This window comes from Felis catus, chromosome B1 (assembly GCF_018350175.1).
Source record: "Felis catus isolate Fca126 chromosome B1, F.catus_Fca126_mat1.0, whole genome shotgun sequence".
In the NCBI taxonomy this organism is placed as follows: domain Eukaryota; kingdom Metazoa; phylum Chordata; class Mammalia; order Carnivora; family Felidae; genus Felis; species Felis catus.
In genome coordinates, this window is record NC_058371.1 from 172,343,579 (window position 1) to 172,365,034 (window position 21,456).

At 38.0% G+C, this 21,456-nt stretch overlaps 2 protein-coding genes across 4 annotated transcripts in view; one reads left to right on the forward strand and one right to left on the reverse strand.

The window, feature by feature from the left end:
• Nucleotides 1–9,223, forward strand: part of RFC1 (replication factor C subunit 1) — an 86,064-nt gene extending 76,841 nt beyond the window's left edge. Inside the window, exons 22-25 of the mRNA XM_011281918.4 lie at nt 1,258–1,403; nt 4,802–5,015; nt 6,144–6,335; nt 7,306–9,223. Of these exons, the coding sequence (XP_011280220.3) occupies nt 1,258–1,403; nt 4,802–5,015; nt 6,144–6,335; nt 7,306–7,389 (636 nt within the window). The 3' untranslated portion in view covers nt 7,390–9,223. The remainder of the gene's footprint in view (nt 1–1,257; nt 1,404–4,801; nt 5,016–6,143; nt 6,336–7,305) is intronic.
• The window catches only part of WDR19 (WD repeat domain 19), a 113,948-nt gene continuing 98,917 nt past the window's right edge, over nt 6,426–21,456 (reverse strand). For 2 of the 3 annotated variants that reach the window (XM_003985437.5, XM_019829627.3), the window contains exon 37: nt 9,939–10,220. The gene's annotated coding sequence lies outside the window, so the exon portion shown is untranslated. Of the gene's footprint in view, nt 6,963–9,938; nt 10,221–21,456 lie in introns of those variants that run through there. The other variant, XM_006931161.4, reaches the window with a different exon arrangement.

The window sequence follows — 21,456 nt, forward strand, 5'->3', positions numbered from 1 at the left end:
TCTGATATGTGAATTCTGATTTTCTTCATCATTGCTCAAGAGGCAGTTTTATATTCAGTACGTTATCTGGGTTGGTAGCTTCTACTCAAAACAGAATTTTGCAGACTGTCATAATTAAGAGTGTTATTTGTTCTTGAGCTTTGCATATTTGTACTGTATTATTGGCCTGAGTGATAATAATCAAGGGACTTCCGGAAGGCTTACTCTTGTCTTAATTCAACCTACACATTATCTGAAAACAGTAATAAAACAATATTCATTCTGGATATAAAGAATCCCTTCTCTTATGTTTTAAAAGTGTTCATTTTTTTAAAAGTTCATTTATTTTGAGAGAGCATGAGCAGAGGGAGGAGTAGAAAGAGAGGTGGGGCGGGGCAGAGGGAGGGAAAATCCACCCTAATAGTGTGAAGCCTGACTCCAGACTCCATCTCATGAACTGTGAGTTCATGACCTGAGCCAAAATCAAGAGTCAGACACTTAACTGACTGAGCCACCCGGGTGCCCCAAAGTGTTCATTTTTTAAACTAATAATTGTACCTTCAAGATTTTATCCTAAAGAAATAATTTGAAACATAGGAAAAGCTTAATGTACAAAAATATTACATTAGTTTTGATAGCGTAAGAAATTGGAGAAAATCTCCATGTCTGGCAATAGGAGGATGATTAATTATGGTAAATACTCTTGATGGAACATTATGTAGTCCTTAAAATTATTTATAAAGATTGTTTAATATGAAAAAATGCTTATGAGAGACTATTACTGGAATAAAGCAGGATACAAAATTTATGTATAATTCCAACTTTAAAAAGTATGAGCCCTGGATCTAGAAGATATTCAAGGATACCGTTTTAAAAATCTTTTCTCAATTCACTTGATACTCTATTCAGTTTTCCATGTCTTGATCCACCTGTGCTATCAGTAGTTTATGTTAAAGGTAATCCTATTCCTCTTAAAGTCTTTCCTGTGACATTGACACAATGAAGTAACTGGTATGTTGGGATCAGTGGTTGAGAAGCCTGAATGAACTGGCAAGATGGTCTCTCTGAGGACCATAGCGTGTTTTGGACCGATCTGTTGTTTTCTCTGGGAGAAGTTTGCCATACCAACAGATGAGAGGCAGAGGGGAAGGGTGTGATGCCCTGGAATTAGGCACCTGGGACAGCGTTGCTTCATTTGCCAGAGACTCCTTGGAAGCTGGCAGCTGTGTAGGAAGCTCTGTACTGAATCAGATTTTGGACTGCACTTTTTTTTTTCAGGCCATTTATGCCAGTGTTCTTCCTGGAGAGTTAATGAGGGGGTACATGACCCAGTTTCCTACCTTCCCAAGCTGGTTGGGGAAGCACTCATCTGCCGGCAAACACGATCGTATTGTACAGGACCTAGCACAGCACATGGGTCTCAGGTAAGTGCTGTTACTTCATGTCTCCATGATTATGCCATGTGTTATCAGGGTGTGTATTTAGGACAACATAAGCACAAGATTTGGGCTTTAGTTTATTTTGCTGCAACTAGATAAATGATCCTGGATAAGTTCCTTACAGTTTGTGGACCTGAGTTTTATTATCTATAATCAGTATAACAATTGTTTTATCACTTAAAAGGATACTTTGGAATTTAAACCCAGATGGTAAATGTGCCATAACTTTAAGATAAATTTTAAAGCTCTGTAAATCTGAGGTAGTGCTACTATTTATTATTGACTATGCCTATTACTAGTAGGCATACGTAACGTCTCAGCTCCCAAATAACTTCATAGGAAAAAGGGGACTATTTAGATAAATGAACTAGTTTTTACCTCCCTAGTAGGAAACTGACCTGGTCATTTAGGAGAGGGGACACAGTTTAGCATATAACAACAGGAGGCAGACATGCAGATGACTGAAAACAAATGTGTTTGGAGAAGTTTAATGAAGTTCAAAAATTCTTGTTATTTGTTTTGTTAAAGTTTAGAAACTTGGAAAATGTGCAGGCGCACAAATATTAAGTGAACCTTAGGAATTCATTTGTAACCATGAAGAACCACTTGAGCAATCTTATTTCTCTCTCTGATCTCTGGAGGGAATATTAACATGGGTCCACTTTTTTTTGTAAGTTTATTTATTTTGAGAGAGAGAGAGAGAGAGAGAGAACTGGAGCAGGGGAGGGGCGGAGAGAGAGAATCCCAAGCAGCCTGCACTGTCAGCGCAGAGCCCGATATGGAGCTTGAACTCAGGAATTGTAAGATCAGGACCCGAGCTGAAATCAAGATTGGAATGCCCAATTGACTAAGCCACCCAGGTGCCCCAATATTGGTCCACTCTTAACTTTTGTTTGAAGTTGAGCTGAAATAGTTCCTTTCTTCTGGTTTTGTAAAATTCTGTGTTCCCTCTTCATAGCCTTGGCATGGGTCTTTTTTTTGCCACTCTTGTATTAGTTTCTATTTCTGCTATAACAGATTACCAAAACTTAATGCTTTAGAATAATATAAATTTATTCTTCCCTTAAGATGGGAAATTTGTCAGGGCACCTGGGTGGCTCAGTAGGTTGAGCATCCAACTCTTGATTTTGGCTCAGGTCAGAGCGTTGGGCTCTGCACTGGCAATGCGGGGCCTGCTTGGGATTGATTCCCCCTCCCATCCCTCCCCTGCTCACTCTTTCTCTCAAAAATAAACAAACAAAAAAAAGGTGGGAAGTTTGTCCTCAATTATCTGGGCAGGTCCAATGTAATTACAAAGGTCTTTACAAAAGAAAAAAGAAATGGAGCAGTGTCAAGTCAGAGAGAAAAGACATTTTTAAGATGATACATTGCTGGCTTTGAAGATGGGAAGAGGGACCGGACCATGAGCCAAGGGATGTCAGCGGCCTCTAGAAACTGGAGAGTGCTGTTTTCCCTACTGCTCTTCTCATTGATCCAGTGAGGGGCCCAGCTGTCAGCTCTTTTCCTACTCCCTGCACTCTGCTTTTTAAAGGTGATGCATCCCTGTACCCTGGGGGTGTCCGTCTTTGGTGCCCTCACCATATTCATGTAGGTGGTGAGCACTGGACTTCCATTTTGTTTTATGGCTGTGTTTTTTGTCCCCTTCTCCCATTAGACCAAATATTTCTGGTGGTAGGAACTGAGGCCTACCCATCCAGCAGATAAAATTGCTCAATAAATGTTTCTTCATGAATCATATACAGGACATTGTTATCATCAAAGGACATCTGCAGTGCATTTCACAATTTTTAAAGTAAATTAGGACCTTTCTATTTACCTTGGTTAAGTCATTGAACTTTGATAGATCTCAGTTTCTCTTTAAAAATGGAAGTGCAATTTTATTATTAGTTCTTACTGGGGTTATACATGCCTTTGAGAATCTGAAAGCTCTTTGACCTTTATTACCCCCAAACTGCACTAACGTACAAATAATGTTAGGGGAATTACAGACTTCTGAGTTTATGAACCCTTGATTTAGGAACATTAGATGATACCTTTAGACTTTTCTAGTTATTTCTGTGATTTCTAGTAGAAGGTAACAGTACTGTAACAAATATAAGAAAATACTTTTGGAAAAGGTTTCATGATTTTCTTAGGCACTGGAGCTTATGGGCTCATACTTGTCTTCAGCTAACTAGTGTGCCTGGTTATGGAAGACTGAATCTAGAGGAAATGGGTGAATTTAAAATAAGAGTTTTTGGGGGCACCTGGGTGGCTCAGTTGGTTGAGTGTCCAACTCTTGATTTCGGCTCAGGTCATGATTTCATAGTTCGTGAGACTGAGCCCCACATCAGGCTCCATTCTGACAGCACAGAGCCAGGTTGGGATTCCCTTTCTCTGCCCCTTCCCTTTCTCTCAAAATAAATAAATAAACTTAAAAAAAAAAAAGGAATTTTTGGGATTCTTTGCCTAGGTAGTAAAGCTGTCGTGGGACAGGGTTCTAGATTTCTGATCAAGAAAACTGTGGATTCTTGTGATTCAGACCCAGTTTACCTGAAAGCAAGAGCAGGACCCATTAGTAATTTAAAAATTTTTATGGGTTCTGAAGCCCAACAGCTTTTGAGGTTTGTTGTTTGAAGTATGCATACATATAATTGTCTGGTTTGATGATGGTGGTAGCTGGCTTGGAAAAATTTAGATTTAGATTTTGTTTTGTTCAGCTATTTTCTGTCTTTTGAGTGACAGTATTTGAGAGAGAGAAACTGTCATTTCATGATAACATTGTAGTTCTCAGCAAATCAGAGACTTTCTCCCAAAGCCTTCCCCTCACCAGTGTGGACCACCTTGTGATTCTACAGGGACGTTTTCTGCAGTTTTCTTAGTTTGGGGAAAACCCTGCTCTAGAACTAAGGATTTCAGAGTAATAGTACAGTACAAGGAAATATGAGAGAAACATTCATATGTAATTTTGCATGTTATAATCAGAGATAAAAAGGTGCTACAGACCCTCATATAGGAAGTAACAGTGGCACTTGGGGTAGGAAATCTCACTGCCTTTTACTGATGCATTTAAGATTTGGAACTGGGAATGAGTAATCTTTGGCTATAAGGAGTACATAGAAATGTTTTTGTTGCCTAGGCCTTAAGAGTAGATTGGAAGTAGAACCTATGTTTGTTTTTCATTCACTGATTCGAAATAAGTAGTAAATTCCCTTTGAGCACACTGGTGTGTATCCATTACCCTGATGGTATAGTGCTAGGCTTTCCCTATACCGGCTGGTAAATAGTAGACATTATTACATTGGGCATTTTTAAAAGTGGATTGAACTCTATCCAGCACATTATGACTTGAGTTGGTGGTGGTTTGCCATTGACTATAGGTATCTCTTTTGTTTTGGTTTAAGAACTTATTCCAGCAAAAGGACTGTAAACATGGATTATCTGTCACATATAAGGGATGCACTTGTACAGCCCTTGATCTCCCAAGGGGTAGAAGGAGTACAGGATGTTATTGCTCTTATGGACACATACTACTTGATGAAAGAAGACTTTGAGAATATCATGGAAATTAGCAGCTGGGGAGGCAAACCTAGTCTCTTCTCCAAGTTGGATCCCAAGGTAAATTGTGTAACCCACTCGTTTTCCATCACTTTGTGATTACCAGGCTTGTACTAGGACTATTTCAGAGATGTTGTAGGTACTTTAAAAAGGTTTAATTGTTTTCTTCTTAAATGTCTTTTGCTTCTTATGGCCTGTGCTTTCCAAAGATACTATTTGCGTGCACTATTAAGAATGGACTTCTGGATTTGACCTTGTAGTTTGTAGTTTTGTCATTGCTTTATGCTGAGTGGAAAAGTAAAACATGAAATCTCAGAGGCAAATCTAAATATATTCCTTATTGGGGGGGGGGTGTAGATAAACCTGGGAAAGTAAATAAGACGGTGGTAATACATTATGAAAAGAAGGAAGTGTTTATGGACTGAGATTTTTATACTTTTTCTCAGTCTGCCTAATGTATGAATTTAGTATTTATCATAGTTGGACAATCTGTTATGTAATAATGTATCCCCTATTTTTTTTTTTTTTTTGTATAATGAGCATGAAAAAACCAAAGTGACATAACATGAATTTGTAATATCCAGTACCTTACACACTTGTGCCAGTTTCTTGGTGCCATTGTAAAAGACCTATTTATTCCGTGTGGCTTGCCTTCTCCAGAATTTTGATCTGACTTTATGGTTATGAGTTAATTCTCACAAGAGATCTCCATTGTTTGAATTCAAGGAGTAATTCTACAGTCATGTTTAGAAGCTTCAAGTTAAGACTTCAAGTTACCTAGTATTTTGAAGTAACCACTGTCATGGTAATTTATGTATTTTGTGGTAATTAAAGACCAACTTTAACTTGTACTTTATTGTAAGTCTTTTTTGATTTGATTCACTGCTTCTCACTTTGTAGAATTGTGGAATGCACTGAATAGGCAAAAATGATGAGTTACAGTTTTTTCTTTTCTCTGCCTAATGTTCCCAAATACCGGTTCTTATATTTTTGGGTCATAGGCTGTATTAAGAATGTCATGAAAAATATGGGACTTCTTTATAGAAAAATGTATATACATATACTTACATGAACTTGCATAAATATTTTGCAGAATACTTCAGGGGTCTTGCAGAGTCTTGCAAAACTATTTGAAAGGTTGTTTGGCACTTAGATCATTAACCAACTCCCTCTGTTCCTTTCCTATAGGTGAAAGCAGCATTCACAAGAACCTACAATAAGGAAGTCCACCTTACTCCATATTCACTCCAGGCAGTGAAGACACCCAGACACAGCACAGGCGCATCACTGGATTCTGAATACAGTGAAGAGTTAAATGAAGATGACTCTCAAGCTGATGAGAAAGACCAAGATTCTATGGAAACTGATGCAATGATCAAGGTAACATTTTAAGCTTCAGGCAGCAAATGCCATGATAGTCCCTTAGTAGTTTATCTTTTCTTGTTAAGTTTTTGTATTCATTACACTGAGTGAGGGTGGAGAAGGTGTAGATTTTATTCTTGTAAACAGTCAGCTATTTATAATAGTGTAAGAGCCAGATAGCAAGAAAATAGGCCATCATATTGATCTGATCATCATATGCCCTGTTAGAAAAAATACCATTTTTTATTTGGCCATTGGTGTGTGCTTTACCCTAGAGACAGATTTTTACAGCTTAATCAAGAAAAACATTTTCAATGAAACCATCTCTCCCTTCTGTTTTTTTTGTGTTTTGCAGTAGCCATTGAACTGCCTATAGAATTTTCCTCAGAATAAAACATCCTTGTGCTAGAAAAGATTAAAATCATTTATGGCATCAGCCCACTGTTTACCATTGGCTAAGACAAAGGAATGTAGTCTGTGTTCTTTTTTGTCCTTAGTGTGTGTCATTCTTGTCCCTCATTTCTGGTTTGTATATGCAGGGGTAGGAAGGTGGCCTTCTCCGGTGTAGTTCTCTAGTCTTGTGTAGACATAAGAGGATGTCTCCCTCTCTCCCCTTCTCAAACTGAACGTGTTTAGATCTCTAATCTGAAACCGAAAGAAAAGGAAATTCTTCATTAAAACGTTATCCTATTTGTATTGCCTGCTCATTTTGTCTTTCCTAAAATATACCTTGTGCCAAATCCAAGAAATTGCATGCCTGGGTAACATATCTTAGTTCTAGATTCTAAATAGCTTTTCAGTAGTTGAGGGCTTCAGCTAGCCATTTCTTGGAAGTAAGCTCGTCAGGGGTAGCAGTAATGGAAGATGTTTACACTCTTTCTTCTTACTAAGTTGCAGGTAAAGATTTGCTTTATTGTAGAAATTAACGTATTTCATTTCCTCATGAATACAGCTATTAACTATTTTGTGCATTCTTCCCTCCCAACAGAAAAAGACAAAATCTTCAAAGCCTTCAAAATCAGAAAAAGATAAGGAGTCCAGAAAAGGAAAAGGAAAAAGTTCAAAGAAATGAAACTGTTTTTCACTACTGACAGCCACTTTTTACTCACCCTGTTGATCAGTCTAGCTTGTCTAGAGAATGCCTTGTTTTTTCCCCAAAGGAACCATATTTTAGCATAATGGGGCAACTTGGTGGTCCCATTACAAATAAATGGTGGTACTGCTAGAAGGATGTAACCAGTAGGCTAACATACACCTCTTATAGAGGTTGATAGGACTGCTTGGGTCCTCCACTGTCCCCTGTCAACTATATGTGGGCTTTGGAGTCAGATTTTAGTTAACAATAATATGCCTGGAAACATTGGTACTAAGGCAACTTTTGTAGGCTTAAGAATTTATCCTAATGGCCTTTATAGGACCAATGCTGATTTTTTTTTTTAAAAAAGGTAGTTACTATTATGTGGTGAAATTTTGTAAATAAATCGTAATACAAAACAGTCACCACCTAGAACTGGGTATTCTTTGTACATTGTCAAATATCTTACAGAATATAAATGAGAAATAAAAATGTTCCACCTGATACATGTACAAATTCTTAAGAATGTCATTGTGTACAGTAAAATAGTATGTTGGTATATTACTTTATTAGTTTGCAAATCATTGGGTAAGAAGGTAACTATATTTCTCACTAACCAGCTATGTGAAATAGAACTTTGGCAATTACTTCCCAACTTGATTACCTCTTTAAGTGCCAGCCATCTCTCTGTTTGTGAATAGCATGTCATGGGGAGGCCTCTTTGGTATTACTGGAAGATATGGGGGGCTGCAAAAGGATTGCCACATTTTTATCCTTCTAGAGTCTCAACTCATCAGGTTCAAACCAGTAGGGTCTAAGTTAATCTCACTCTGGCTTGGGACAAAATGAACCCTGATTTTTGTTTGTCTCTGGGAGATCTGGTTCTGCCCTATGACAGACTCCACAGACTGGACTAGAGTTTTAGATTGTACCTGTAACTGTATTTGTTGAGGAGCTCTGAGGCTGTGGAACTAGCCTGGAATTTAGTTGTCTAAATTTTGTCATTTAAAAAATTTTGTCAGTAAATGCTCAGAGGTATGTGCTAAGAGAATTATAAAATTAGGATACTATTTCCTCCCTTTAAGTAATTGACAGTCTGTTTGGGAGGTGAAACAAAGTTCTTGAGACATTTAAAGTGTATTTAAAAATGTTTTTCATGCAGACTAAATTCATTATGGGAATAAAACATTGCCTTAAGCCTTGCTCCTCTCTTTGTTAAAGCCCAGCTTGAAATTTGCGCTTCAGTGAAGATATCCTTGATTGACGACTGCCTCACCTTACCTGTGGGGTGAGCATGGCTTTCTTATGCATATTCTTCCATTTCTAGTGCTTTTTGTCTGCCTACTTGTTCTTTCCTCCCCAGGAAAGGGAGTATATTCTTCTTGCAGCCAGAAAAATGAATAGTGTCCTTCCCTTGTTTATTATGATTTTGTTATTAATTCTAAGTGCTCTATGATTGGCATAATCAGTGTATAAGATTACTTTTTTTTTTAGAATTAGAGATGGTAAATACGCTCTTTAAAATATGAGATGGCAACATGGATCTGCTGGAGCTACTTGATGCCACACATCTTTGCAGCAAACTGCATGCTTCTTTTGAGATCCATTGAGGCTTGGCCATTTTGGAAGCTATAACAAACTACTGTGCTTTATCCTTCGTCCCGTTAAGTTTTGGCAGTCCATTATTCGGCCTCTTGAAGTTATTAACAAGGAACAGTGATTTATGTACGAGGAGTAGTGTCTTCCTGAATAAGTTCTGGTGTAATTATGCTTATTAGTGAATGTTTAAGGCTCATAACTCCCCAAATATAATGTGCTTTACTCTCACAGATCCCAGGTGCCTATGGCTCTTATTCTTCTAACTTTACAACATCCTTCCAGTGATAATGGGAAAACAAGGGGATGATAGTGGGTTTAATGATAGTAACTTGTATCACTTAGTAAAACATCGGCTTTACTTGGCCCATTCTCTGGCCAGCCTTTGTGGGAGCAAGAACAGATCAAAATGTTGGAGGCATCATGCATGTGGATACTTGGATGCAATAAAACATCACTGACCCCCCTATGGGGTCTACCATAGGCTCATAGGTGCCACTGGGTACCTTTGTAATGCTCAGGATGCTGGCGCCTATACTGTAAAATCCTATCATCTGAGACAAAGTGAGGCTACATGACTCATTTCTGCCAGCTGCTTAGACTTTGGTGACATTAGCCTTGGGTGGCAAGGAAGGGTATACTGTTGTAGGAAAAATACGGGGTGTGTGTGATAACGGGGAAGATTTTGAATATATCTTCAGGAGAAGTCCAGTGATTTAATTTTGTGAAAGGGATTCTACAGTATGTGGTATAATGACTCAGGAGATAAAAGCTTATGGTTTATAGTTTGATTCTTTTAAATTGGTGTATTTATTGTAAGACTGATTCTGCTAAATAGGCTTAAGCTTAGTTCCAACTTTTAACTGTTAATATCTGTGCTGCCCACACTTCATGATGTTCTGCAAAGCTGTCTTCCTTTCTCCCTTTAATCCAGGAAAACATTACAAATATCTAGTCAACAATTTTATTTTAAAGGAAATATTTCAAAATATAAAAGTTATCAAAAAGTTGAATATTTACAGTTATGTCATAGGTTACTATTAACAGTGCAGAGCGTAGAATATGTAAGACTTTGAAGAGGAACTATGATAAACATCAAGGTTATATGTCACTGTTTTGCCACTGTACAATGGCAATTGTACAATGTCTGTGACCCGGAGAGTCTTTTTTTCTGTATCCAGCAACCACACAGCCTCCTGTAGAAAAATGCTATCTTTTCAGGAACATTATATCTAGAAAAGATAAAAAACCCGACATGTCTTTAGAAGCATTTCAGGTAACTGTGGTATGTAGTAATAAAGCTATACCAAAGAAGTTTTTGCTCATTTCTGGAATGTGGAGCAAGATGACCATATTCAAGTTAGAAGCCTCTGGTCTATAATCCGTATTGAGTTTAAATCTTGGCCTTGACTAAAAATTGTACATGCAAGCTGTCGAACTGTTATCACAAAGTGAGGGTGCTAATAACAGCCACTTTACTCAGAAGAGTGGGGAAATGCAAGGAAAGTGCTCAGCAATCTGTGAAGATTTTCCTGAAACGAAATAGTTGTTAATGGTTCCTCGTCTAAAAGGAGTCTATGAAGTTGCTGTTTCAACCAATATTTATTGTATAAGACATTTATAGTGACTTTTTCAAAAGATGGTGCATAATCATAACTTACTAAAGCATATCTGCAAGTATTTATGAACCATGGTCTAAGGCTCTGCTTTAATCCATGGATAGTGTCTGGAGAGAGACTATGTAGGATTATTAAAAACATAAGCAACATCCTACTTTGGCAGAATTGCAGATTATCTTTTTGCAGATAATAGTTACAAACCTGGGACAGACTATTCAAAGGCACTGGAGAGCAACCAACCAAAAGCTGGTAGAAATTGGAAAGATGCCAACTCTTGAAAGACGAGAAGGCTACTGGGTAAAATTCATCTTTATATGCCTTTGCACCTGAGGTTAAGTCCATGAGACAACCGTAAAGTCATTGTCTTACTAGCTTGTAGAGTTGAGTTAAGAGAACAGAGTTTGGGCCTGCCAGAACTACTGAAATGTGAAGGAGAATATCCTGAAAAGAGTATTGCCCCCTAAATCTGCTTATAAACTCCATGTAAACCCTTGAACTTCACAGGCTCGGAAGAGACTCTTTAATGCTGGACTGAAAGCATAAAAACTGAGGGCCGCTTGTAGGATCTGAGGGCCTCGGTACTCTGAAGGTAAAGGATGGAATCCCACCAACAAACAGGCTGGACAAAGACACTGAGCCTTACATGAGATTGCAGCTCCAACCAATTGCAGCCTTGTGAGACCCTGAACAGAAGACTCTGCTAAGCCATGTCTATCCTACTGATAGGCATGTCTCTTCCCACAGACACAGTGAATGTACAGCTACATATGGAACAAGTCGTCTGAAAGAAACTGATTCCTGCACATCAGGTGAATAAGAAAAAACCCACATTAAACTGGGTAGGAGAGGGTGAGAAAATCTTGACATTAAATTCCATCCCCAGCATGATGACACACAACCAGGAGGCAACTAACAACTCCCAGCTTTTCCCTGAGTAGTGAAGGGTTTGGACCCACGTTTCGTGCCCTCACTTTTAAGACTTCCACACTAGAGATGGGCCTCCAAAACCTCTAGCTTTAATAGGCAATGAGACTTGTATCCACGAGACCTATAAGGACATAGCAAACAAGAAAACAGTCCAAAATAAGATCACATGGACGCACTGTGGCTAATCCCCCATGGCCCAGCACAGAGGCAGCAGAATGAAATGCACCCAGTCTCTCTGTGCAAAAGGCCTGCTATCTTAAAAGCTTTGGCCTGAGGGACAGGCTTCTAATTTAACACATACTTACGGGCCAACTGCAACACTCTCCAGAGGCTAGCATCTAGGTTCCGAGTGACATTCCCCACTGTGGGATACTGACAGGTCTTGGCATACCCTCAACTACTGGGAGCCACTAAAAACAAAGATGGTAGAGCCAGGGCAGTGTTGAATAATTAGGCTCTTTTCCTACATGAGGCCACTCCTTCAAGACTGGGAGAGGTGGCTCTTTTAGCTAATGCATAGCAACCAAAACAGAGTCAATGAAAATGAAGACACAGTAATATGTTCCAAACAAAAAAAGAGATAAAACCTCACAAAAAGATTTTTTTTTTTTTAATTTTTTTTTTCAACATTTATTTTTATTTTTGGGACAGACAGAGACAGAGCATGAACGGGGGAGGGGCAGAGAGAGAGAGGGAGACACAGAATCGGAAACAGGCTCCAGGCTCTGAGCCATCAGCCCAGAGCCCGACGCGGGGCTCGAACTCCCGGACCGCGAGATCGTGACCTGGTTGAAGTTGGACGCTTAACCGACTGCGCCACCCAGGCGCCCCCCCCCCCCCCAAAAAAATCTTAACAAAATGGAGATTTTGCTTGATCTCCATTAAGTGATTTATGTGATAGTTTACAATAAACTATTATTTGTTTACAATAAACCAATATTTTATGGTCATAAAAATAATTCATGAACAAAGTGAAAAAAGTACCAAACAAATCACAGACTTGAAGACTATAGTTTCTGAACTGGAAAATACAATAGAAAGGTTCAATGACAGACTAAATGAACAGAAAGGATCAGTGAACTTGAGGATAGGTCAATGAAACTCATCTAATCACAGCAAAAAGATAAAAGAATGAAAGTGATTATAGCTTAAGGGATTTATGTGATAACATGAAGCCAACCAATATTGATAATCTAAGGGTCCTAAAAGAGAAGAGAAAGAGGGTGAAAATTTCCCTAACTTGGAGAAAGAAATAGACATTCAGTTCTAGGAAACTCAGAGTTTCAAACAAGATGAACCCAAAGAGACACCAAGACACATAATTAAATTGCCAAAAGCTAAAGGAGAGAAACAACTTGTTACACAAAAGGGAACCCATAATACCATCAGCAATCTTTTTAGTAGAACCTTTGCAGACTAGGAGACAGTGGCATGATATATTCAAACTGCTGAAAGAAAAACAATGCAACAAAGAATACTCTACCTGGCAATACTGTCCTTCAGAACTGAAAGACCGTTTTTTTCTTTTTCTTTTTAATATACTTTATTGTCAAATTGGCATACATACAACACCCAGTACTCATCCCAACAAGTGCCCTTCAGTGCTCATCACCCACTTTCCTCTTTCCCCCACCCCCCATCAACCCTCAGTTTGTTCTATTTAAGAGTGAGAGACCATTTTCCAGACAAGGAGAAACTAAAGGAGTTCATCACCACTAGACCAGCCTTATAAGAAATGTTAATAAAGGGGCTTCTTTAAGCTGAAAGTGCTGATTTTTTAAAAAGTTTATTCATTTATTGTGTGTGTGTGTGTGTGTGTGTGTGTGTGTGTGAGAAAGAGAGAGAGAGAGAGAGAAAGAGAAAGAGAAAGAATCCTAAACAGGCTTCGTGCTATCAGTGCAGAGCTTGGTGTGAGTCTTGAACCCATGAACTATGAGATCAGGACCTGAGCTGAAATCAAGTTGGACACTTAACCGCCTGAACCACCCAGGCACCCCTGAAAGTGCTGATTAATAAGAGGAAAGCATATAAAAGTGTAAATATGAATGCTTAAAGGTTAATATATAAATTCAGAATAATCTTATGTTGTAATATGGTGGTGGGTTAATCGCTTACTAAAGTAGTAAAAATAACTATAATGACAATAATGGACACCCAACTTGCAAAGATGTAAACTATGATATTAAAAATAGAATGGGGGGGGTGGGGAGAGTAAAAATGCAGAGCCTTAGAATGTGTTTGAACTTGTTATAAACATAAAATAGACCGGTTTTATGTAAGCCTCATGGTATCCACAAAGAAATGTCTATAGTACATACACAAAAAAAGAATCTAAGCATACCACTATAGAAAACAATTAAATCACAAAGAGAAGAAGGAACAAAAAAGTTACAATAAACAGCCAGAAAACAATAAAAATGTCAGTACGTCCATATCTATCAATACATTAAATGTAAATCGACTAAATTCTCTGATCAAAAGAGTGGCTGACTGGATTAAATAAGTAATATCCATTTGTCTTGCTGCTAACAAGAGACTTACTCAGTTTTAAGGACAGAAGCAGACCAAAAGTGAAGGAATGGAAGAAGATATTCCAGGCTAATGGAAACCAAAAGAAAACTGGAATAACTTTACTTATATCAGATAATAAAAGACTATAATAAGAAACAAAGAAGGTCATTATATAATGATAAAAATGTCAACCCAAAAGTGGATATAACATTTGTAGGTATGGACTTAACATAGGAACATCTAAAGATATAAAGCAAGGGGCAGCTGGGTGGCTCACTTAAGCATCTGACTCTTGATTTTGGCTTGGGTCGTGATCTCAGTTTGTGAGTTTGAGTCCTGTGTTGGGCTCTGTACTGACAACACGGAGTCTGCTTGGGATTCTGTCTCCCTTTCTCTCTGCCCCTCCCCTGCTCAGTCTGTCTCAAAAATAAATGATATTCATTTATTCATTAAAAAAAAAAAAGAATAGGGGTGCCTGGTTGGCTTAGTCGGTTAAGCAACTGATACCTTTTATTGGCTCAGGTCATGATCTCACAGTACATGCTATCAACACAGAGCCTGCTTGGGATTCTCTCTATTCCTGCCTTATGTGCGCGCTCTCTCTCTCTCTCTCTCTCTCTCTCTCTCAAAATAAACATTAAAGAAGTAAAAAAAAAAAATAAAGATCTAAAGCAAAATTCACAGATCTAAGAGAGAGTTAGCAATATAGTAAGAGTAGGGGACTTCATCCCCTAACTAGATCATCCAGACAGAAAATCAGTAAGTAAACATTGCACTTACCAGACCTTTACAGAATATTCCCTCCAAGAAGAATAGACATTCTTCTTTTTTTTAATGTTTATTTTTGAGAGAGACACAACATGGGTGAGGAGCAGAGAGGGTGAGAGCGGGGAGACAGGGGATCCAAAGCAGGCTCTGCACTGACAGCAGAGAGCCCGATGTGGGGCTCAAACTCATGAACCGTGAGATCATGACCTGAGCTGAAGTCAGACGCTCAACCGACTGAGCTACCCAGGCACCCCAGAATAGACATTTTTAAGCACATATGAAACATTCTCCAGGAATGATCGATCGTAGGTTAGGCCACAAAAACAATTCAATAAATTTAAAAAGACTGACATCATATCAAGCGTTTTTTCTAACCACAACAGTATGGAACTGGAAGTCATTTATAAGAAAAAAAAATGGAAAATTAAAAAATATGTGGAGATTCAACAACATGCTATGGAACAACCAAGTGGGTCATGGAAGAAATCAAAAGAAAAAAAAAATACCCGGAGACAAATGAAAATGGAAAGATAATATACCAAAACTTACGGGATGCAGCAAAAGCAGTTCTAAGAGGGAAGCTGATAGCAATAAATGCCTATGTCAAGAACAAGAAAGATCCCAAGTTAAACAACCTAACTTTATACCTTGGGGAAGTAGAAAAGAACAAGCTAAGCCCAAAGCTGAGATAGGGACTAAAAAGAGTAAAAAAGAGCAATAAAACTAAGCTGGTTAAAGGAAATAGACAAACCTTTAGCTAGACTCACCAAGAGAAAAAGAGAGGACTCAAATAGAGGAGATATTACAACTGATAAATATAAAAGATCATAAAAGAATACTGTGAACTATTATACACCAACAAATGAAACAAACTAGAAAAGAAATAGATATAATCCTAGAAACATTGAATCTTTCTTACAAGACTGAATCATGAAGAAACAAAATCTGAACAGACCAATTACTAGTAAGCAGATTGAATCTGTAATCAAAAAACCTCCTAGCAAACAAAAGTCCAAGGCCAGATGGCTTCACTGGTGAATTCTATCTAACGTTTAAAGCATTCATACCAGTCATTCTCAAACTCTTCCAAAAAATCAAAGAGGGAACATTTCCGAACTCATTTTATGTGGCCAGCATTACTCAGATATCAAAACCAGACAAGGATACCACAATAAAGTCAATTACAGGCCAATATGCCTGATGAACGTAGAATACAAAAACCGTAAGCAATCTATTAGCAAACTGGCCTCAATAATATGTTAAAAGGTTCATACACCATGATCAGGAGGGATTTTATTCCAGGGATACATGGAGATAGTTCATCACAAACTAATCAGTGTGATAACACCACATTAAGGAAATCAAGAATAAAAATCATATGATCATCTCAGTAGATACAGAGAAAGCATTTTGACAATATTCAACCTCCATTGATGATAAAAGTTTATACCAAGTGGTTATAGAGGAAATATACCTCAACATAATATAGGACAAGCCCACAGCTATCATCATCCTTGGTGGTTACAAACTTACAAAGATTTTTCCTCTAAGATCAGGAAGAAAATAAGGATGCATATTCTTGTCACTTTTATTAAACATAGTACTAGAAGTCCTAGACAGAGCAATTAGGCAAGAAAAAGAAATACAAGGCAGCCAAATTGGAAAGCAAACCAAAGTGTCACTATTTGCAGAAGATGTGATACTATATATAGAAAACCCTAATGACCACTAAGGTGTTAGAGCTAATAAATGAGTTCAGTGAAGTTGCAGGATACAAAACCAATATACAAAAATCAGTTGCATTTCTATATACTAATGATGAACTATCAGAGATTAAGAAAACAATCCATTTACAATTGCATAAAAAAGAATGAAATACTTATGAATAAATATAACCAAGGAAGTGAGATACCTGTACACTGAATACTGTAAGACACTGATGAAAGAAATCAAGGACACATAAGTAGATACTGTGCTCACAGATTGTAAGAATTAAAATTGTTAAAGTTTTCATACTACCCAAAACAATCTACAGATTCAATGCAATGTCTATCAGTCTCCAATATTTTTCACAGAAATAGAACAAAAAATCCTAACATTTGTATGGAACCACAAAAGACCCTGAGTCGCCAAAGCAATCTTGAGAAAGAAGAACACAGCTGGAGGCACCATAATTCCTTAAACTATATTACACAGTTATAATAAGCAAAACAGTATGGTATTGGCATAAAAACAGTTACATTGGTCAGTTAATTTAGGACAAAGGAGTAAAGAATATATAATGGGGAAAGGAGTGGCTCTTTAATAAATGGCGGTGAGAAAACTGGATTACTTGCTCACACCATATACAAAAATCAACTCAAACTGGATTAAAAATTTGAACATAAGACCTGAAAGCATAAAACTTCTAGAAGGAAATCTAGGGGGTAAGCTCCTTGACATGAGTCTGGGTAATGATTTTTTGGATTTGACCCTAAAAATAAAGGCAGGAAGGCAGGAAAGCAGATATAAACAGGTGAGACTACACTGAACTAAAAAACCTGTATACAGCAAAGGAAACCAACAAAATGAAAAGGCAACATGGAAATTTGCAAATCATACATCTGATAAGGGGTTAATATAAAGAACTCCTACTATTCAATTGGGAAAAAATCCAATTAAAAATGGTCAAAGGATCTGAATAGAAAATTTTCCAAACAAGATACAACAAATGGTCAAAAGGTATGTTAAAGGATGCTGCTACACATCACTGATCATCAGGGAAATACAAACCAAAACCACAATGATACATCACCTCACACCTGTCAGAATGGCTATTATAAAATGACAAGGAATCACAGGTGTTGGCAAGGACGTGGAGAGAAAGGAGCCATTGTGCACTGTTGGTGGGAAGGTAAACCAGTGCAGCAACTGTGGAAAACAATATAGAGGTTCCTCAAAAAATTAAAAACAGAACTACCATATGGTTTAGCTATTCCACTGCTGGGTATTTATCTGAACAGATCACTATCTTGAAAAGATATCTACACCCCTGTGTTCATTTCAGCATTATTTACAATGGCCAAGATAGGGAAACAACCTAAGTGTCCATCTATATTGGATAAAGAAAATGACACTGGAGAAAGAAAGTCATGTGTGTACGCACACACACAGAAATGTTATTCAGCCATAAAAGAAAATATTGCCATTCACAACAACAGGGGTGGGCCTTCACTATGCCAAGTGAAATTAGAGAAAGACAAATCCTGTATGGTCTCACTTATATGTATAAAAACACTGAACTCCTACATAACAGAGAACAGTTTGTTGGTTGCCAGATGCCTGGGGTGGGGAGTGGGTGGAATAGATGAAAGTGGTCAAAAGGTACAAGCCTCCAGTTATAAATAAGTGCTGGGGATGTAATGTATAGCATGGTAACTAGAGTTAACTATGTTGGATACTTGGAAGTTACTGTGTGGTGATGGATGTTAACTTATTATGGCAATCATTTCTATATATATAACCATTATGTTGTACACCTAAAACAAGCAATGTCAGTTATTTCTCAAAAAACTTGTGACATAATTATGTTGTTTTAAGATGCTAAATTTGTGATAATATGCAGCAACAGAAAATGAAACAAATCTTAATCATAATTTGAGCATGCTTTAAAAACAGAATTTGACAAGCTGACTCTAAAATTTTATAGAGATGGAAAGGATTAAGAGTAGTCAAGGGGCACCTGGGTAGCTCGGTTAAGCAAGGCTTGTGAGTTCAAGCCCTGAGTTGGGCTCCAAGCTGGGTGTGAAACCTACTTAAAAGAAAAAAAAAAAAAAAAAAAAAAAAGATCACTGGGGATAAAACTGGCAGGAACCAGCAGACAGAAAGGAGCATGTGACTTCTCCCTCCTCTGTCTTCCCTTCTCCTCTACTGCCTTCTAAAGACAATCTAACCAGGATTCACTGGCAAAGAAGTAGTGTAATTTTCAAAGTTTCTGTCCCATGCAAGTATATAATTTTGAGTTTGATTTGACACATGATAGTATAACAAAAAGCACATGGTTGATGAGAGATCACAGGAATGTGCTAAAACATGATTCTCAACTTTTTCCATGATTGCAGCCTTTTGGGAGTCTTGTGAAAATACAGATGCCACATTCCAGCTCCCAGGGTATCTGATTTAGTCTGATTAGCTTGGGCATCTGCACATTAACTAGTATTTCAGGTGATTCTAGTTTAGATGCACTTTGAGAAGGAATTGGCGTTTCAGAGGAACTTCAAGACTGGATGGTGGCATGAGTATCATTCAGTGTAGACCCCTTTGGATCACATGAGTGGAGGGAAGATAAAGCAGGAAGGGGAACCCCTCTGGAAAGCACAGGGTCCTGAGACACAGAGACAACCCGGGCTACTCCAAGGAATAAATCAAAGCACATCTGGTGGAGGGTCCAAAATATTCCTATGAGTAGGGTAATAAAATAACCAAAGTCACAACAACAGAGAGCAAGTAACAATCCCCGAAAAAACACTTCTTGAAGGGCCAGGCCCTGGACAGTGTATGACCCTCCTTTAATAGAGCAATGCTGGTAGGTGCAGAGCATACAGCAAGTTTTAAAATGCATAAGGGACAGAAAACTAGCCAAAATGGTGAAACGGAAAGAAATTCCTCAAAAGAAATTCCAAGAAGTAGCAACAGCTAACAAATTGGCCAAAACCGATTTAAGCAATATAATGGAACAAGAATTTAGAATAGTAGTCATAAAATTGATCGCTGGACTTGAAAAAAGCATAGAGGACAGCAGAGAATATTGCTACAGAGATCAAGAGACTAAAAAATAGTCATGATGAATTAAAAAATGGTATAAATGAGGTGCAAAATAAAATGGAGGTGGCTACAGCATGGATTGAAGAGGCAGAAGAGAGAATAGGTGAAATAGAAGATAAAATTATGGAAGAAAGAAGCTGAGAAAAAGATTAAAAAATCCAGGAGTATGAGGGGAGAAGTAGAGAACTGAGTGATGCAATCAAACAGAACAATATTCATATTATAGGAATTCCAGAAGAAGAAGAGAGAGAGAAAGGGACTGAAGGTGGATTTTAACAAATCATAGCTGAAAACTTCCCTGATCTGGGAAGGAAACAGGCATTGAAATCCAAGAGGCACAGAGAACTCCCTTCAGATGTAATTTGAATCGATCTTCTGCATGACATATCATAGTGAAACTGGCAATATACAAGGATAAAGAGAGAATTCTGAAAGCAGGTAGGGATAAACAGGCCTTAACATACAAAGGTAGACACATAAGGGTAGTAGCAGACCTATCTACTGAAACTTGGCAGGCCAGAAAGGAATGGCAGGAAATCTTCAATGTGATAAACAGGAAAAATATGCAGCTGAGAATCCTTTATCCAGCAAATCTGTCATTCAGAATAGAAGGAGAGATAAAGGTTTTCCCAAACAAACAAAAACTGAAGGAATTCATCACCATTAAACCAGCCCTACAAGAGATCCTAAGGGGGACTCTGTGAGTGAAATGTTGCAAGGACCACAAAGTACCAGAGGCACCACTACAAGGATGAAACCTATAGACATCATAATGACTCTAAACCTGTATCTTTCAATAATAACACTGAATGTCAATGGACTAAATGCTCCAACCAAACGACATAGGGTATCAGAATGGATAAAAAACCAAGACCCATCTATTTGCTGTCTATAAGAGACTCATTTGAGATCTGAGGACACCTTCAGATTGAATCTGAGGGGATGGAGAACTGTCATGCTACTGGAAGTCAAAAGAAAGCTGGAATAGCCATACTTCCATCAGACAAACTAGACTTTAAATTAAAGGCTGTAACAAGAGATGAAGAAGGGCATTATATAATAATTACAGGGTCTATCCATCAGGAAGAGCTAACAATTATAAATGTCTATGCGCTGAATACCGGAGCCCCCAAATATGTAAAACAATCACAAACATAAGCAACCTATTGATAAGAATGTGGTAATTGCAGGAGACTTTAATACTCCACTTACAGCAATGGAAACATCATCTAGACACAGGGTCAATAAAGAAACAAGGGCCCTGAATGATACATTGGATCAGATGGACTTGACAGATATATTTAGAACTCTGCATCCCAAAGCAACAGAATATACTTTCTTCTCGAGTGCACACGAAACATTCTCCAAGACAGATCACATAGTGGGTCACAAAACAGCCCTTCATAAGTATGAAAGAATTGAGATCATACCATGCACACTTTCAGACCACAATGCTATGAAACTTGAAATCAACCACAGGAAAAAGTCTGGAAAACCTCCAAAAGCATGGAGGTTAAAGAACATGCTAGTAAAGAATGAGTGGGTCAACCAGGAAGTTAGAGAAGAAGTTAAAAAATATATGGAAACAAATGAAAATGAAAATACACAATCCAAACGCTTTGGGATGCAGGGAAGGCAGTCCTGAGAGGAAAATACACTGCAATCCAGGCCTATCTCAAGAAACAAGGAAATCCCAAATACAAAATCTAACAGCACACCTAAAGGAAACAGAACAGCAAAGGCACCCCAAACCCAGCAGAAGAGAAATAATAAAGATCAGAGCAGAAATAAACAATATAGAATCTAAAAAAAACGGTAGGGCAGATCAATGAAACCAAGA